This window comes from Uranotaenia lowii, chromosome 2, assembly GCF_029784155.1.
Source record: "Uranotaenia lowii strain MFRU-FL chromosome 2, ASM2978415v1, whole genome shotgun sequence".
Classification (NCBI taxonomy): domain Eukaryota; kingdom Metazoa; phylum Arthropoda; class Insecta; order Diptera; family Culicidae; genus Uranotaenia; species Uranotaenia lowii.
This window is the reverse complement of record NC_073692.1, coordinates 413,705,050-413,722,686: the sequence shown is the minus strand read 5'-3', so window position 1 is coordinate 413,722,686 and position 17,637 is coordinate 413,705,050. Positions and strand designations below refer to the sequence as shown.

The 17,637-nt window shown below is 28.3% G+C and overlaps 1 protein-coding gene across 4 annotated transcripts in view; it reads right to left on the bottom strand.

The window, feature by feature from the left end:
* The window catches only part of LOC129746771 (MAP kinase-activated protein kinase 2), a 69,610-nt gene that overhangs the window by 18,330 nt on the left and 33,643 nt on the right, over positions 1 to 17,637 (bottom strand). For all 4 annotated transcript variants that reach the window (XM_055740648.1, XM_055740651.1, XM_055740649.1 and 1 more), the window contains exon 3: positions 12,428 to 12,567. In XM_055740648.1, coding sequence (XP_055596623.1) covers positions 12,428 to 12,567 — 140 coding nt within the window. The remainder of the gene's footprint in view (positions 1 to 12,427; positions 12,568 to 17,637) is intronic.

The following is a 17,637-nucleotide window of genomic DNA, read 5'->3' as shown; positions in this document are numbered from 1 at the left end:
TGTCTTTTTTGTCTTTTTTGTCTTTTTTGTCTTTTTTGTCTTTTTTGTCTTTTTTGTCTTTTTTGTCTTTTTTGTCTTTTTTGTCTTTTTTGTCTTTTTTGTCTTTTTTGTCTTTTTTGTCTTTTTTGTCTTTTTTGTCTTTTTTGTCTTTTTTGTCTTTTTTGTCTTTTTTGTCTTTTTTGTCTTTTTTGTCTTTTTTGTCTTTTTTGTCTTTTTTGTCTTTTTTGTCTTTTTTGTCTTTTTTGTCTTTTTTGTCTTTTTTGTCTTTTTTGTCTTTTTTGTCTTTTTTGTCTTTTTTGTCTTTTTTGTCTTTTTTGTCTTTTTTGTCTTTTTTGTCTTTTTTGTCTTTTTTGTCTTTTTTGTCTTTTTTGTCTTTTTTGTCTTTTTTGTCTTTTTTGTCTTTTTTGTCTTTTTTGTCTTTTTGTCTTTTTTGTCTTTTTTGTCTTTTTTGTCTTTTTTGTCTTTTTTGTCTTTTTTGTCTTTTTTGTCTTTTTTGTCTTTTTTGTCTTTTTTGTCTTTTTTGTCTTTTTTGTCTTTTTTGTCTTTTTTGTCTTTTTTGTCTTTTTTGTCTTTTTAGTCTTTTTTGTCTTTTTTGTCTTTTTTGTCTTTTTTGTCTTTTTTGTCTTTTTTGTCTTTTTTGTCTTTTTTGTCTTTTTTGTCTTTTTTGTCTTTTTTGTCTTTTTTGTCTTTTTTGTCTTTTTTGTCTTTTTTGTCTTTTTTGTCTTTTTTGTCTTTTTTGTCTTTTTTGTCTTTTTTGTCTTTTTTGTCTTTTTTGTCTGTTTTGTCTTTTTTGTCTTTTTTGTCTTTTTTGTCTTTTTTGTCTTTTTTGTCTGTTTTGTCTTTTTTGTCTTTTTTGTCTTTTTTGTCTTTTTTGTCTTTTTTGTCTTTTTTGTCTTTTTTGTCTTTTTTGTCTTTATTGTCTTTATTGTCTTTATTGTCTTTATTGTCTTTATTGTCTTTATTGTCTTTATTGTCTTTATTGTCTTTATTGTCTTTATTGTCTTTATTGTCTTTATTGTCTTTATTGTCTTTATTGTCTTTATTGTCTTTATTGTCTTTATTGTCTTTATTGTCTTTATTGTCTTTATTGTCTTTATTGTCTTTATTGTCTTTATTGTCTTTATTGTCTTTATTGTCTTTTTTGTCTTTATTGTCTTTATTGTCTTTATTGTCTTTATTGTCTTTTTTGTCTTTATTGTCTTTTTTGTCTTTTTTGTCTTTTTTGTCTTTTTTGTCTTTTTTGTCTTTTTTGTCTTTTTTGTCTTTTTTGTCTTTTTTGTCTTTTTTGTCTTTTTTGTCTTTTTTGTCTTTTTTGTCTTTTTTGTCTTTTTTGTCTTTTTTGTCTTTTTTGTCTTTTTTGTCTTTTTTGTCTTTTTTGTCTTTTTTGTCTTTTTTGTCTTTTTTGTCTTTTTTGTCTTTTTTGTCTTTTTTGTCTTTTTTGTCTTTTTTGTCTTTTTTGTCTTTTTTGTCTTTTTTGTCTTTTTTGTCTTTTTTGTCTTTTTTGTCTTTTTTGTCTTTTTTGTCTTTTTTGTCTTTTTTGTCTTTTTTGTCTTTTTTGTCTGTTTTGTCTTTTTTGTCTTTTTTGTCTTTTTTGTCTTTTTTGTCTTTTTTGTCTTTTTTGTCTTTTTTGTCTTTTTTGTCTTTTTTGTCTTTTTTGTCTTTTTTGTCTTTTTTGTCTTTTTTGTCTTTTTTGTCTTTTTTGTCTTTTTTGTCTTTTTTGTCTTTTTTGTCTTTTTTGTCTTTTTTGTCTTTTTTGTCTTTTTTGTCTTTTTTGTCTTTTTTGTCTTTTTTGTCTTTTTTGTTTTTTTTTTTGTCTTTTTTGTTTTTTTAGACTTTTTTGTCTTTTTTGTCTTTTTAGTCTTTTTAGTCTTTTTAGTCTTTTGAGTCTTTTGAGTCTTTTGAGTCTTTTTAGTCTTTTTAGTCTTTTTAGTCTTTTTAGTCTTTTTAGTCTTTTTAGTCTTTTTAGTCTTTTTAGTCTTTTTAGTCTTTTTAGTCTTTTTAGTCTTTTTAGTCTTTTTAGTCTTTTTAGTCTTTTTAGTCTTTTTAGTCTTTTTAGTCTTTTTTGTCTTTTTAGTCTTTTTAGTCTTTTTTGTCTTTTTTGTCTTTTTTGTCTTTTTTGTCTTTTTTGTCTTTTTTGTCTTTTTTGTCTTTTTTGTCTTTTTTGTCTTTTTTGTCTTTTTTGTCTTTTTTGTCTTTTTTGTCTTTTTTGTCTTTTTTGTCTTTTTTGTCTTTTTTGTCTTTTTTGTCTTTTTTGTCTTTTTTGTCTTTTTTGTCTTTTTTGTCTTTTTTGTCTTTTTTGTCTTTTTTGTCTTTTTTGTCTTTTTTGTCTTTTTTGTCTTTTTTGTCTTTTTTGTCTTTTTTGTCTTTTTTGTCTTTTTTGTCTTTTTTGTCTTTTTTGTCTTTTTTGTCTTTTTTGTCTTTTTTGTCTTTTTTGTCTTTTTTGTCTTTTTTGTCTTTTTTGGCTTTTTTGTCTTTTTTGTCTTTTTTGTCTTTTTTGTCTTTTTTGTCTTTTTTGTCTTTTTTGTCTTTTTTGTCTTTTTTGTCTTTTTTGTCTTTTTTGTTTTTTTTTGTCTTTTTTGTTTTTTTAGACTTTTTTGTCTTTTTTGTCTTTTTAGTCTTTTTAGTCTTTTTAGTCTTTTGAGTCTTTTTAGTCTTTTTAGTCTTTTAAGTCTTTTTAGTCTTTTTAGTCTTTTTAGTCTTTTTAGTCTTTTTAGTCTTTTTAGTCTTTTTAGTCTTTTTAGTCTTTTTAGTCTTTTTAGTCTTTTTAGTCTTTTTAGTCTTTTTAGTCTTTTTAGTCTTTTTAGTCTTTTTAGTCTTTTTAGTCTTTTTAGTCTTTTTAGTCTTTTTAGTCTTTTTAGTCTTTTTAGTCTTTTTAGTCTTTTTAGTCTTTTTAGTCTTTTTAGTCTTTTTAGTCTTTTTAGGCTTTTTAGTCTTTTTAGTCTTTTTAGTCTTTTTAGTCTTTTTAGTCTTTTTAGTCTTTTTAGTCTTTTTAGTCTTTTTAGTCTTTTTAGTCTTTTTAGTCTTTTTAGTCTTTTTAGTCTTTTTAGTCTTTTTAGTCTTTTTAGTATTTTTAGTCTTTTTAGTCTTTTTAGTCTTTTTATTCTTTTTAGTCTTTTTAGTCTTTTTAGTCTTTTTAGTCTTTTTAGTCTTTTTAGTCTTTTTAGTCTTTTTAGTCTTTTTAGTCTTTTTAGTCTTTTTAGTCTTTGTAGTCTTTTTAGTCTTTTTAGTCTTTTTAGTCTTTTTAGTCTTTTTAGTCTTTTTAGTCTTTTTAGTCTTTTTAGTCTTTTTAGTCTTTTTAGTCTTTTTAGTCTTTTTAGTCTTTTTAGTCTTTTTAGTCTTTTTAGTCTTTTTAGTCTTTTTAGTCTTTTTAGTCTTTTTAGTCTTTTTAGTCTTTTTAGTCTTTTTAGTCTTTTTAGTCTTTTTAGTCTTTTTAGTCTTTTTAGTCTTTTTAGTCTTTTTAGTCTTTTTAGCCTTTTTAGTCTTTTAGTCTTTTTAGTCTTTTTAGTCTTTTTAGTCTTTTTAGTCTTTTTAGTCTTTTTAGTCTTTTTAGTCTTTTTAGTCTTTTTAGTCTTTTTAGTCTTTTTAGTCTTTTTAGTCTTTTTAGTCTTTTTAGTCTTTTTAGTCTTTTTAGTCTTTTTAGTCTTTTTAGTCTTTTTAGTCTTTTTAATCTTTTTAGTCTTCTTAGCCTTTTTAGTCTTTTTAGTCTTTTTAGTCTTTTTAGTCTTTTTAGTCGTTTAAGTCTTTTTAGTCTTTTTAGTCTTTTTAGTCTTTTTTTTCCTTTTAGTCTTTTTAGGCTTTTAAGTCTTTTTTAGTCCTTTTAGTCTTTTTAGTCTTTTAAAACTTTTTAGTCTTTTTAGTCTTTTTAGTTTTTTTAGTCTCTTTAGTCTTTTTGGTCTTTTTAGTCTTTTTAGTCTTTTTAGTCTTTTTAGTCTTTTTTAGTCATTTTAGTCTTTTTAGTCTTTTTAGTCTTTTTAGTCTTCTTAGTCTTTTTAGTCTTTTTAGTCTTTTTAGTCTTTTTAGTCTTTTTAGTCTTTTTAGTCTTTTTAGTCTTTTTAGTCTTTTTAGCCTTTTTAGTCTTTTTAGTCTTTTTAGTCTTTTTAGTCTTTTTAGTCTTTTTAGTCTTTTTAGTCTTTTTAGTCTTTTTAGTCTTTTTAGTCTTTTTAGTCTTTTTAGTCTTTTTAGTCTTTTTAGTCTTTTTAGTCTTTTTAGTCTTTTTAGTCTTTTTAGTCTTTTTAGTCTTTTTAGTCTTTTTAGTCTTTTTAGTCTTTTTAGTCTTTTTAGTCTTTTTAGTCTTTTTAGTCTTTTTAGTCTTTTTAGTCTTTTTAGTCTTTTTAGTCTTTTTAGTCTTTTTAGTCTTTTTAGTCTTTTTAGTCTTTTTAGTCTTTTTAGTCTTTTTAGTCTTTTTAGTCTTTTTAGTCTTTTTAGTCTTTTTAGTCTTTTTAGTCTTTTTAGTCTTTTTAGTCTTTTTAGTCTTTTTAGTCTTTTTAGTCTTTTTAGTCTTTTTAGTCTTTTTAGTCTTTTTAGTCTTTTTAGTCTTTTTAGTCTTTTTAGTCTTTTTAGTCTTTTTAGTCTTTTTAGTCTTTTTAGTCTTTTTAGTCTTTTTAGTCTTTTAGTCTTTTTAGTCTTTTTAGTCTTTTTAGTCTTTTTAGTCTTTTTAGTCTTTTAGTCTTTTTAGTCTTTTTAGTCTTTTTAGTCTTTTTAGTCTTTTTAGTCTTTTTAGTCTTTTTAGTCTTTTTAGTCTTTTTAGTCTTTTTAGTCTTTTTAGTCTTTTTAGTCTTTTTAGTCTTTTTAGTCTTTTTAGTCTTTTTAGTCTTTTTAGTCTTTTTAGTCTTCTTAGTCTTTTTTAGTCTTTTAGTCTTTTTAGTCTTTTTAGTCTTTTTAGTCTTTTTAGTCTTTTTAGTCTTTTTAGTCTTTTTAGTTTTTTTAGTCTTTTTAGTCTTTTAGTCTTTTTAGTCTTTTTAGTCTTTTTAGTCTTTTTAGTCTTTTTAGTCTTTTTAGTCTTTTTAGTCTTTTTAGTCTTTTTAGTCTTTTTAGTCTTTTTAGTCTTTTTAGTCTTTTTAGTCTTTTTAGTCTTTTTAGTCTTTTTAGTCTTTTTAGTCTTTTTAGTCTTTTTAGTCTTTTTAGTCTTTTTAGTCTTTTTGGTCTTTTTAGTCTTTTTAGTCTTTTTAGTCTTTTTAGTCTTTTTAGTCTTTTTAGTCTTTTTAGTCTTTTTAGCCTTTTTAGTCTTTTTAGTCTTTTTAGTCTTTTTAGTCTTTTTAGTCTTTTAGTCAGTCTTTTTAGTCTTTTTAGTCTTTTTAGTCTTTTTAGTCTTTTTAGTCTTTTTAGTCTTTTAGTCTTTTTAGTCTTTTAGTCTTTTTAGTCTTTTTAGTCTTTTTAGTCTTTTTAGTCTTTTTAGTCTTTTTAGTCTTTTTAGTCTTTTTAGTCTTTTTAATCTTTTAGTCTTCTTAGTCTTTTTAGTCTTTTTAGTCTTTTTAGTCTTTTTAGTCTTCTTAGTCTTTTTAGTTTTTTAGTCTTTTTAGTCTTTTTAGTCTTTTTAGTCTTTTAGTCTTTTAGTCTTTTTAGTCTTTTTAGTCTTTTTAGTCTTTTTAGTCTTTTAGTCTTTTTAGTCTTTTTAGTCTTTTTAGTCTTTTTAGTCTTTTTAGTCTTTTTAGTCTTTTTAGTCTTTTAGTCTTTTTAGTCTTTTTAGTCTTTTTAGTCTTTTTAGTCTTTTAGTCTTTTTAGTCTTTTAGTCTTTTTAGTCTTTTTAGTCTTTTTAGTCTTTTTAGTCTTTTTAGTCTTTTTAGTCTTTTTAGTCTTTTTAGTCTTTTTAGTCTTTTTAGTCTTTTTAGTCTTTTTAGTCTTTTTAGTCTTTTTAGTCTTTTTAGTCTTTTTAGTCTTTTTAGTCTTTTAGTCTTTTTAGTCTTTTAGTCTTTTTAGTCTTTTTAGTCTTTTTAGTCTTTTTAGTCTTTTTAGTCTTTTTAGTCTTTTTAGTCTTTTTAGTCTTTTTAGTCTTTTTAGTCTTTTTAGTCTTTTTAGTCTTTTTAGTCTTTTTAGTCTTTTTAGTCTTTTAGTCTTTTTAGTCTTTTTAGTCTTTTTAGTCTTTTTAGTCTTTTTAGTCTTTTTAGTCTTTTTAGTCTTTTTAGTCTTTTTAGTCTTTTTAGTCTTTTTAGTCTTTTTAGTCTTTTTAGTCTTTTTAGTCTTTTTAGTCTTTTTAGTCTTTTTTCTTTTAGTCTTTTTAGTCTTTTTTGTCTTTTTGTCTTTTTTGTCTTTTTTGTCTTTTTGTCTTTTTTGTCTTTTTTGTCTTTTTTGTCTTTTTTGTCTTTTTTGTCTTTTTGTCTTTTTTGTCTTTTTTGTCTTTTTTGTCTTTTTTGTCTTTTTTGTCTTTTTGTCTTTTTGTCTTTTTTGTCTTTTTTGTCTTTTTTGTCTTTTTTGTCTTTTTTGTCTTTTTGTCTTTTTTGTCTTTTTGTCTTTTTTGTCTTTTTGTCTTTTTGTCTTTTTTGTCTTTTTTGTCTTTTTTGTCTTTTTTGTCTTTTTTGTCTTTTTTGTCTTTTTTGTCTTTTTTGTCTTTTGTCTTTTTGTCTTTTTTGTCTTTTTGTTTTTGTCTTTTTTGTCTTTTTGTCTTTTTTGTCTTTTTGTCTTTTTTGTCTTTTTTGTCTTTTTTGTCTTTTTTGTCTTTTTGTCTTTTTTGTCTTTTTTGTCTTTTTTGTCTTTTTTGTCTTTTTTGTCTTTTTTGTCTTTTTTGTCTTTTTTGTCTTTTTTGGCTTTTTTGTCTTTTTTGTCTTTTTTGTCTTTTTTGTCTTTTTTGTCTTTTTTGTCTTTTTTGTTTTTTTTTGTCTTTTTTGTTTTTTTAGACTTTTTTGTCTTTTTTGTCTTTTTAGTCTTTTTAGTCTTTTTAGTCTTTTGAGTCTTTTAGTCTTTTTAGTCTTTTAGTCTTTTTAGTCTTTTTAGTCTTTTTAGTCTTTTTAGTCTTTTTAGTCTTTTTAGTCTTTTTAGTCTTTTTAGTCTTTTTAGTCTTTTTAGTCTTTTTAGTCTTTTTAGTCTTTTTAGTCTTTTTAGTCTTTTTAGTCTTTTTAGTCTTTTTAGTCTTTTTAGTCTTTTTAGTCTTTTTAGTCTTTTTAGTCTTTTTAGTCTTTTTAGTCTTTTTAGGCTTTTTAGTCTTTTTAGTCTTTTTAGTCTTTTTAGTCTTTTTAGTCTTTTTAGTCTTTTTAGTCTTTTTAGTCTTTTTAGTCTTTTTAGTCTTTTTAGTCTTTTTAGTCTTTTTAGTCTTTTTAGTCTTTTTAGTATTTTTAGTCTTTTTAGTCTTTTTAGTCTTTTTATTCTTTTTAGTCTTTTTAGTCTTTTTAGTCTTTTTAGTCTTTTTAGTCTTTTTAGTCTTTTTAGTCTTTTTAGTCTTTTTAGTCTTTTTAGTCTTTTTAGTCTTTGTAGTCTTTTTAGTCTTTTTAGTCTTTTTAGTCTTTTTAGTCTTTTTAGTCTTTTTAGTCTTTTTAGTCTTTTTAGTCTTTTTAGTCTTTTTAGTCTTTTTAGTCTTTTTAGTCTTTTTAGTCTTTTTAGTCTTTTTAGTCTTTTTAGTCTTTTTAGTCTTTTTAGTCTTTTTAGTCTTTTTAGTCTTTTTAGTCTTTTTAGTCTTTTTAGTCTTTTTAGTCTTTTTAGTCTTTTTAGTCTTTTTAGTCTTTTTAGTCTTTTTAGTCTTTTTAGCCTTTTTAGTCTTTTTAGTCTTTTTAGTCTTTTTAGTCTTTTTAGTCTTTTTAGTCTTTTTAGTCTTTTTAGTCTTTTTAGTCTTTTTAGTCTTTTTAGTCTTTTTAGTCTTTTTAGTCTTTTTAGTCTTTTTAGTCTTTTTAGTCTTTTTAGTCTTTTTAGTCTTTTTAGTCTTTTTAGTCTTTTTAGTCTTTTTAATCTTTTTAGTCTTCTTAGCCTTTTTAGTCTTTTTAGTCTTTTTAGTCTTTTTAGTCTTTTTAGTCGTTTAAGTCTTTTTAGTCTTTTTAGTCTTTTTAGTCTTTTTTTTCCTTTTAGTCTTTTTAGGCTTTTAAGTCTTTTTTAGTCCTTTTAGTCTTTTTAGTCTTTTAAAACTTTTTAGTCTTTTTAGTCTTTTTAGTTTTTTTAGTCTCTTTAGTCTTTTTGGTCTTTTTAGTCTTTTTAGTCTTTTTAGTCTTTTTAGTCTTTTTTAGTCATTTTAGTCTTTTTAGTCTTTTTAGTCTTCTTAGTCTTTTTAGTCTTTTTAGTCTTTTTAGTCTTTTTAGTCTTTTTAGTCTTTTTAGTCTTTTTAGTCTTTTTAGTCTTTTTAGTCTTTTTAGTCTTTTTAGTCTTTTTAGCCTTTTTAGTCTTTTTAGTCTTTTTAGTCTTTTTAGTCTTTTTAGTCTTTTTAGTCTTTTTAGTCTTTTTAGTCTTTTTAGTCTTTTTAGTCTTTTTAGTCTTTTTAGTCTTTTTAGTCTTTTTAGTCTTTTTAGTCTTTTTAGTCTTTTTAGTCTTTTTAGTCTTTTTAGTCTTTTTAGTCTTTTTAGTCTTTTTAGTCTTTTTAGTCTTTTTAGTCTTTTTAGTCTTTTTAGTCTTTTTAGTCTTTTTAGTCTTTTTAGTCTTTTTAGTCTTTTTAGTCTTTTTAGTCTTTTTAGTCTTTTTAGTCTTTTTAGTCTTTTTAGTCTTTTTAGTCTTTTTAGTCTTTTTAGTCTTTTTAGTCTTTTTAGTCTTTTTAGTCTTTTTAGTCTTTTTAGTCTTTTTAGTCTTTTTAGTCTTTTTAGTCTTTTTAGTCTTTTTAGTCTTTTTAGTCTTTTTAGTCTTTTTAGTCTTTTTAGTCTTTTTAGTCTTTTTAGTCTTTTTAGTCTTTTTAGTCTTTTTAGTCTTTTTAGTCTTTTTAGTCTTTTTAGTCTTTTTAGTCTTTTTAGTCTTTTTAGTCTTTTTAGTCTTTTTAGTCTTTTTAGTCTTTTTAGTCTTTTTAGTCTTTTTAGTCTTTTTAGTCTTTTTAGTCTTTTTAGTCTTTTTAGTCTTTTTAGTCTTTTTAGTCTTTTTAGTCTTTTTAGTCTTTTTAGTCTTTTTAGTCTTTTTAGTCTTTTTAGTCTTTTTAGTCTTCTTAGTCTTTTTTAGTCTTTTTAGTCTTTTTAGTCTTTTTAGTCTTTTTAGTCTTTTTAGTCTTTTTAGTCTTTTTAGTTTTTTTAGTCTTTTTAGTCTTTTTAGTCTTTTTAGTCTTTTTAGTCTTTTTAGTCTTTTTAGTCTTTTTAGTCTTTTTAGTCTTTTTAGTCTTTTTAGTCTTTTTAGTCTTTTTAGTCTTTTTAGTCTTTTTAGTCTTTTTAGTCTTTTTAGTCTTTTTAGTCTTTTTAGTCTTTTTAGTCTTTTTAGTCTTTTTAGTCTTTTTGGTCTTTTTAGTCTTTTTAGTCTTTTTAGTCTTTTTAGTCTTTTTAGTCTTTTTAGTCTTTTTAGTCTTTTTAGTCTTTTTAGCCTTTTTAGTCTTTTTAGTCTTTTTAGTCTTTTTAGTCTTTTTAGTCAGTCTTTTTAGTCTTTTTAGTCTTTTTAGTCTTTTTAGTCTTTTTAGTCTTTTTAGTCTTTTTAGTCTTTTTAGTCTTTTTAGTCTTTTTAGTCTTTTTAGTCTTTTTAGTCTTTTTAGTCTTTTTAGTCTTTTTAATCTTTTTAGTCTTCTTAGTCTTTTTAGTCTTTTTAGTCTTTTTAGTCTTTTTAGTCTTTTTAGTCTTCTTAGTCTTTTTAGTTTTTTTAGTCTTTTTAGTCTTTTTAGTCTTTTTAGTCTTTTTAGTCTTTTTAGTCTTTTCAGTCTTTTTAGTCTTTTTAGTCTTTTTAGTTTTTTTAGTCTTTTTAGTCTTTTTAGTCTTTTTAGTCTTTTTAGTCTTTTTAGTCTTTTTAGTCTTTTTAGTCTTTTTAGTCTTTTTAGTCTTTTTAGTCTTTTTAGTCTTTTTAGTCTTTTTAGTCTTTTTAGTCTTTTTAGTCTTTTTAGTCTTTTTAGTCTTTTTAGTCTTTTTAGTCTTTTTAGCCTTTTTAGTCTTTTTAGTCTTTTTAGTCTTTTTAGTCTTTTTAGTCTTTTTAGTCTTTTTAGTCTTTTTAGTCTTTTTAGTCTTTTTAGTCTTTTTAGTCTTTTTAGTCTTTTTAGTCTTTTTAGTCTTTTTAGTCTTTTTAGTCTTTTTAGTCTTTTTAGTCTTTTTAGTCTTTTTAGTCTTTTTAGTCTTTTTAGTCTTTTTAGTCTTTTTAGTCTTTTTAGTCTTTTTAGTCTTTTTAGTCTTTTTAGTCTTTTTAGTCTTTTTAGTCTTTTTAGTCTTTTTAGTCTTTTTAGTCTTTTTAGTCTTTTTAGTCTTTTTAGTCTTTTTAGTCTTTTTAGTCTTTTTAGTCTTTTTAGTCTTTTTAGTCTTTTTAGTCTTTTTAGTCTTTTTAGTCTTTTTAGTCTTTTTAGCCTTTTTAGTCTTTTTAGTCTTTTTAGTCGTTTTAGTCTTTTTAGTCTTTTTAGTCTTTTTAGTCTTTTTAGTCTTTTTAGTCTTTTTAGTCTTTTTAGTCTTTTTAGTCTTTTTAGTCTTTTTAGTCTTTTTAGTCTTTTTAGTCTTTTTAGTCTTTTTAGTCTTTTTAGTCTTTTTAGTCTTTTTAGTCTTTTTAGTCTTTTTAGTCTTTTTAGTCTTTTTAGTCTTTTTAGTCTTTTTAGTCTTTTTAGTCTTTTTAGTCTTTTTAGTCTTTTTTGTCTTTTTTGTCTTTTTTGTAGTTTTCGTCTTTTTTGTTCTTCGTCTTTTTGTCTTTTTTGTGTGTTTTATATTTTTCGTCTGTTTTTTCTTTTTGTGATTTTTGTCTTTTTGTGTGTTTTGTATTTTTCGTCTTTTTTGTCTTTTCTAACATTCTTTATCTTCATATTTTTCTCTTTTTTGGTTTTTTTTTTTTCATTTTAGGTCATTGAAGCTTCATTGGATGTTTGTAGAAATACAGTTATTCAGAAAAAAAATATGGAAAAAACCTGAAACAATTATTTGAAAAAAAAAACATGTACCTCAATGTAAAAGTCTTAACCTAGGTAATATAAAAAAAGAAAAGATGTAATTTCCACTCTGAATGTTTAAAAATAATCGAGATATAAAAATATACTTTTTTTAGGAAAAATCACATTATGAATTTAGCTTGAAGAATTATAGATTTCTAGATTTAAAGTTTAGAAGTTTACAGAGAAGAATGGAGTAGTTGATCTAAATAATTTGGGTCAAAATTGTAACCGAAAATCCAACCAAGTTTTGGGACACCAATGGTGATCATAATTGACAAGCAATGATATACATAGATATTGATATTGCGGTTACTGGGAAAATTTCTAATCGCGCGACGGTAGCCTTCCGTGCGGTAGGCTAGCCGGAGCAGTAAACACAGTTAAAAAATTCACTCTTACTCACTAATTTCATTAAAAAGTAAAGAAGTAAATTCTTGAATCAATCTTCAAATCATTATTTTGCAAGAGAGGACAAAACATGAAGTCATCGGAATGAAATATTATTATTCTTAGTATTCATTGAGATTGAAATAATTACGAGCGTTAAAATCCCAGACAAAACAAAAAACAATCTACATTATTGAAAACACATTTTTCCATAGCGAATTTGGCATGACGAAGATTTTTGATGCGATAAATCCGTCTTTGATACTTTATATGCTGGTCGAATTCAATTATGTTGTCGTTAAAATATAACAAATCGTATATGAGAAGTTAAAAAAGGAGTTGTGTACGGTGAATAATCTATTATAGGGAATAATACCATTCGCATCGCAAAAATTTAGACTGCGCACTGATAACTGCTAAATTTGTGCGATCTGTCAAATCAGTATAAAATCTGACGGTTTTCTACACGCTAACCGCTTTTCAGTTAAACTTTAAACGGATAACTCCGACTGCAAAACATAGCACGAAATCCAACATTCAATGAATGATCGCTACCGTGTCGTCGAATTCTAAACTTATTTAAACAACTACAGGTTTTCATTTTTTTTTTCGTGAATTTGTCCGCTGATTGACCCCATCGCAAATAGGTTTTTTTATTATTCATTTTTCCGTGATTTTGACCGCTGATTGACCAAGCTCAAGACAAACACAATTTTTTGTTTTATAAACAATAGATAATCCGATAATAATATTTGGTATACATGTTTGTTTGACAACTTTTTATTAAATCATCTTTCAATGTTTACCGCTTGTTCATCCGATTTAATTTCAGTCGATAAATAATCCTTATGTAGAACAATGCTCATTTTTTCTTGAATACTATAATTTTTTTTACAGTGGTACCCTACGGGAGCCCAAATCAGCTATCGCAGAAATAGAAAAAAAGAGTGGATCAGCAATATTTTTAAAAGAATGACTGCTTTTGACATTTTACCAAACGCAAAGTTTTCCAAAATCCTTTTTTTAAGGCGTAACTTTCAGATCGATACTCTTCTGGGCAGAAAAAAAGGTTAAAGCGATTAAAATTTTAAATTAGCTCTCTCTCACCATTCCATAACGACCAGTAAGCACCGGTTTCCGCTGTAGCTATTTTCGTAGACATCGATTATGTTGACTATGTTCCGGCAGCCGCTCGCACGCCAATGAAGCTCTACTTCGCGCCGTGCTTTTACGTTGTCGTGAAGAACCTGGAAACAAATGGGAAAGAAACAGCAAAATATCATTACAAAAGATCTACTACTTGGTGGCATATGAAGGTATCTACTCGGAGCGCCGTTTGCGTAAAAATCTATTCTACAACAATCAGTTAAAATCTCATCAAAACTTATAAAGAAACTTTAAGATGACTTAAATGAATAGAATACCAGATGGAAGTTATGTTTTAATTGTTCACGGACGTAAGCACTTTTCGTGGTACAGTTACAAAGTAGTATGCTGATCTGCACTGCGGATTAATACTTTATCAAACGGAGGAAACAGAAAATGGTACGAATCCGTCCCTATGAATATGCAGGACTTGTAAAGCGGTCGACCAGTTTGCTTCACTTATTTTCCGGGCAATCTTAGGGGCACCTCGAAGAAAGAGGAAGGCCTCGTTTTCGGCATTTGAAGCTCGAAGCCATTTCTTTTCGTAACTGCCTGTCCATGGTTTTTCACGTGAACACCGTTGGTGAACAGTAAACGCAAGCGATACGCAGTCAATTCCGAACTGCTCTTGAGGGTATTTTCAACATGCTAGGAAGAGGCAAAATAATTCACACTTACTCCCAACCCCGCTCCCCGCTTAAATCAATTGACACTTAATTATCATAATTGGAATCGATAGGATTTTCCATCAACCGTCAACAGTCAATCACTGCCAAACATTATAGATACCTGTGTCAACAAACCGAACACATTGCAATTTACTCCTTCCAGGCGGCCAATCCTACACCTTGATGTGCAACAAAATATCTAATATGTCTCTAGTTGTTTCAACTACCTTCGCCATTCGAGGCTGCAGCTATCAACTCCTCCAATAATTATCTTTGTATGACGATTAAGTCACTGGTGCCAGTGGTACCTAATAAATGACAAAAAAAAGAACAAAAAATAATCGTGCGTTGGTTGGCACAGAACTAAACTTGCTGATGTCTTATGATGTCACCAGCATCAACTTGGTTTGATACACTTATTTTTTAACAAAACCAAACAAACTGTCTCTAATTTTACTAACCAGTAAAACCACTTATCATTTGTATGAGGTGTGCATTTTTTGTTAACTTTTTTATTTTACAAAAAAAAAATCTAAAGGAACACGTTGAAGAACCATCAAAATACATACTGTCTTCTTTTATATTGAGTAATATTGGCTAAGTTTGAATTCTATTTGAAATCATACCTTCAGGGTCGTGAACAGGCTGTATTCATTGATAGCTGTTTGTCTGTCCTAATGCCCATTGAGTCAGGAATTCTTCAAGAATCAAATCTAGGTCCACTTCTTTTGTTACTATTCACAAATGATCTTCCTACAGTTGACTTGACAGTTGATGACTTGTAAATATATACAGTGTCGGACAATAGAATAGGACCGCTCTTATACAAGATATTCAAATCACCTTTAAACTGCCAATTCAAATAAAATAATATGCGACACCTAGCGGCAAGCACTTATTGTAGTATGCTAACTTTGTATACTGCACGTTTGTTGCAATCAAAGCAACCCGTTTGACCAGAAAGCTGTCAGAGGGTGAAAAAAGTCGTCATAAAATAAGACCAGCTCATCGGTTCGGCTGTTCCGGCATTTTCAGCGCTCTAGATTTGAAGAAAAGGTGTTTTTTTTCGGTGTTGTTTGTCCATTTTCGTGTCCTGGTAAGTATTTCCCATAAAATTTATCATGTGAATCATAAAAACAAACAAAAAATAAAGATTTCCTTCCTCCTACTCTGTTTTCAGCGAAAAAGCGATGGGTCGGGCACAGCACTGCACGGAGGTCCAGCGGGCGATCATCCGGAATCTGTACAAGGCTGGCAAAAGCCAACGCGAGATTGCCGACTACTTAGGAAGGTCGAAAACTTTCATTTTCAACGCGCTTCACAGCACCGGCAAACGGAAACTGACCGGTCGCCCCCGCAAAACGACGCCGAAGGACGATTCGGCAATCAAGCGGGCCTCACAAAAGGAACCTATCAAAGCGTCCAAGCAGATCAGAGACGAGCTGAACTTATCTGTGAGTTCCCGGACGGTTCAGCGACGGTTGGCGGAGAAGGGACTAGGAGGAAAAAGTCCCCGGAAGGTGCCGAAGCTGACGCCGGAGCACTTGAAGGCGCGGCTGAATTATGCGAAGAACCACTTCGATTGGGTCGGTCCGGAAAAGGAGAAACTATGGAGAAATGTGCTGTGGTCAGATGAGACCAAAGTGAACCTCATCGGCTCAGACGGAAAGAGTTGGGTCCATCGCCCACTCGGCTGTGCGTATATGCCCCAGTATACAAATAAAACATTCAAACAAGGAGGAGGTAGCATCATGATGGGGGGATGCTTTTCTTGGTACGGGGTGAGTCCCTTGTACTGGATCGACCGGATTATGGACCAGCATCTCTACGCCCATATACTTCGGGAAGTAATGCTGCCACACGCCGAGTGGGAGATGGCCCTAAAGTGGCAGTTCCAGCAGGACAACGACCCCAAACATACCGCAAAAAGGGTTAAAAAGTGGTTCCAGGATAATAAGGTAGACGTTATGGAGTGGCTAGCACAGTCCCCTGATCTCAATCGTAATAGGAGGGGGCGAGGGGGGGGTGGTACGCTATCCCGGTGAGAACGTGTCAAAAGCGAGTCGATGCCGAAACGGGTGCGAGAAGTGATGCGTAATAAAGGTTATACCACCAAGTACTAACCCTGCAAATCGATCACGGTATGAATTTCCTTTTTTAAATTTTTTTACCATGAATTCTAAAGCGGTCCTATTTTATGTCGCGTTATTTTAGTCAGTAAGTATGCTTAAAACGTATTTTTAAATGAAGAACAATTGTTTTAACTACGGATGATTTTAATTTCTTCGAAGAGTAGAATTTACAATTTGTAAATGATTTGATGCACTTAAATGGAAATTTTTTTTCTCAAAGTTTTGTCACTTTTTGTTTTGGATTGAGATGTGTTTCTATTCTATTGTCCGACACTGTATATTCTTGCTCTGACAAATCAGTTCCCTTAATTGATGTTTGTGATAAAATCAATTATGACTTACTGAAAGTTAATGAATTGTCCTACTAAACCTTTGGCCTATAAATCCCGCGAAAACTAAACCTCTGTTTTTTAATAGATGGAATAGATATTCAGATCTTCCGAGATTTCATTTGGCAGACTCTGAAATTATTTTCTCCGATTATGCGGAAAAACTTGGCGTAATCTTTGATCATGAACTGTCATGGAAAAGGCAAGTAAACAAACAATGTAGCAGAATCTATGGATCCTTAAAAAGGCTTAATCTTATCACTAGGCATCTCGATATCAATACTAAATTAAAACTGTTCAAATGCGATATTTATCCATTGTTTATATACGGAGATTTTATTTATTCATTGTTCAGTTATGTCCACACCCAAAATAATCCGCACGTCGTGGCTACGTGAAAAACTACATAATTTTTATCCAATTGTAAGTAAGCTGATGAAGGAATATAACATAATTTAACAAGACGATTATGAACTCGCTTTTCAGAACGAGGCGTGTTATTTGTTTCATAGCGTTGCACAATGGGAAAAAAAATGTAAAAACCGCGAAGAAATTCAATATCTTTCGCCCTACATGACCCAAATCTATGAAATCATACTTTTCTTTTGTGAAAATTTGCTAAGAATCGATAGTTTCAAACGCCGCACAAGCTTACGAACGGAGATATAGTGCCTTTTTAACCCCTCATTCCCCTATATTTTGTATACATTCCAGAAAAACACTGACTTGAACCAAAGAATTTTGAACAAAAATAGACCTATCGTGTGTATTTTTTTTCTGAGGAATCGAATGAAGGTTGTTTTGGCCACCACATGCTTCAGAAAATTGAGTTATGGCTGTTTTTACCCTCAATTCCTATATATTTTTTAATTATTTCAGAAAAAAAGCTTGTTCGGACTTGAAAATTTTGAACCAAATGAGTTGTATCTTGTGGTTTTTTTTCCAGTGAATCGAATGAAGGCTGTTTGAGCCACCGCATGGATTGGAAACAGAAGTTATGGCTGTTTTACCCTTAATTTCCTTACATTTTTCAAATAGCTCAGAAAAGCGTGTTCGGAATTGAAAATTTTGAACCAAATGGAACGTATCTTGATGAAATCATAAAAAAATGTAGGGGAATTGAGAGTAAAAACAGCCATAACTCCATATTTCAAAGCGTGCGGCAGTTCAAAAAGCCTTCATTGGATTCCTCGGAAAAAATTACATAAGATAACTCTCGTTTGATTCAAAATTTTCAAGTCCGATCATGGTTTTCTTAACTTTTTGAAAAATGATAGGAAATTGAGGATAAAACAGCCATAACTCCTGTTTCCGATGCGTGCGATGTGTCAAATAGGCTTCGTTGCATTCCTTGGAAAAAATCACACATGGTACGTTCCATTTGGTTCAAAATTTTCAATTCCGAACATGCTTTTCTGAGCTATTTGAAAAATGTAAAGAAGTTGAGGGTAAAACAGCCATAACTTATGTTTCCAATCCATGCGGTGGCTCAAACAGCCTTCGTTGGATTCCTTGGAAAAAATTACATAGGATACAACCATTTCGGTTCAAAATTTTCAATTCCGAACATGCTTTTTTCTGAAATCATTGATAAATGTAGGGGAATTGAGGGTGAAAACAGCCATAACTCCATTTTCCAAAGCGTGCGGTGGCTCAAACAGCCTTCATTGGATTTCTTGGAAAAAATCACACAAGATACGTCCCAATAGATTCAAAATTTTCAAGTCCGAACATGCGTTTTCTTAACAACTTGAAAATGTAGGGGAATTGAAGGTAAAACAGCCATAACTCCATTTTCTGAAGCGTGCGGCGGCTCAAACAGCCTTCATTCGATTCCTCGGAAAAAGCTCCATAAAATACAACCCATTTGGTTCAAAATTTTCAAGTCCCAACATGCTTTTTCTGAGCTATTTGAAAAATGTTGGGCAATTGAGGGTAAAACAGCCATAACTCCTGTTCCCAATCCGTGCGGTGGTTCAAACAGCCTTCGTTGGATTCCTCGGAAAAAGCTCCATAAAATACAACCCATTTGGTTCAAAATT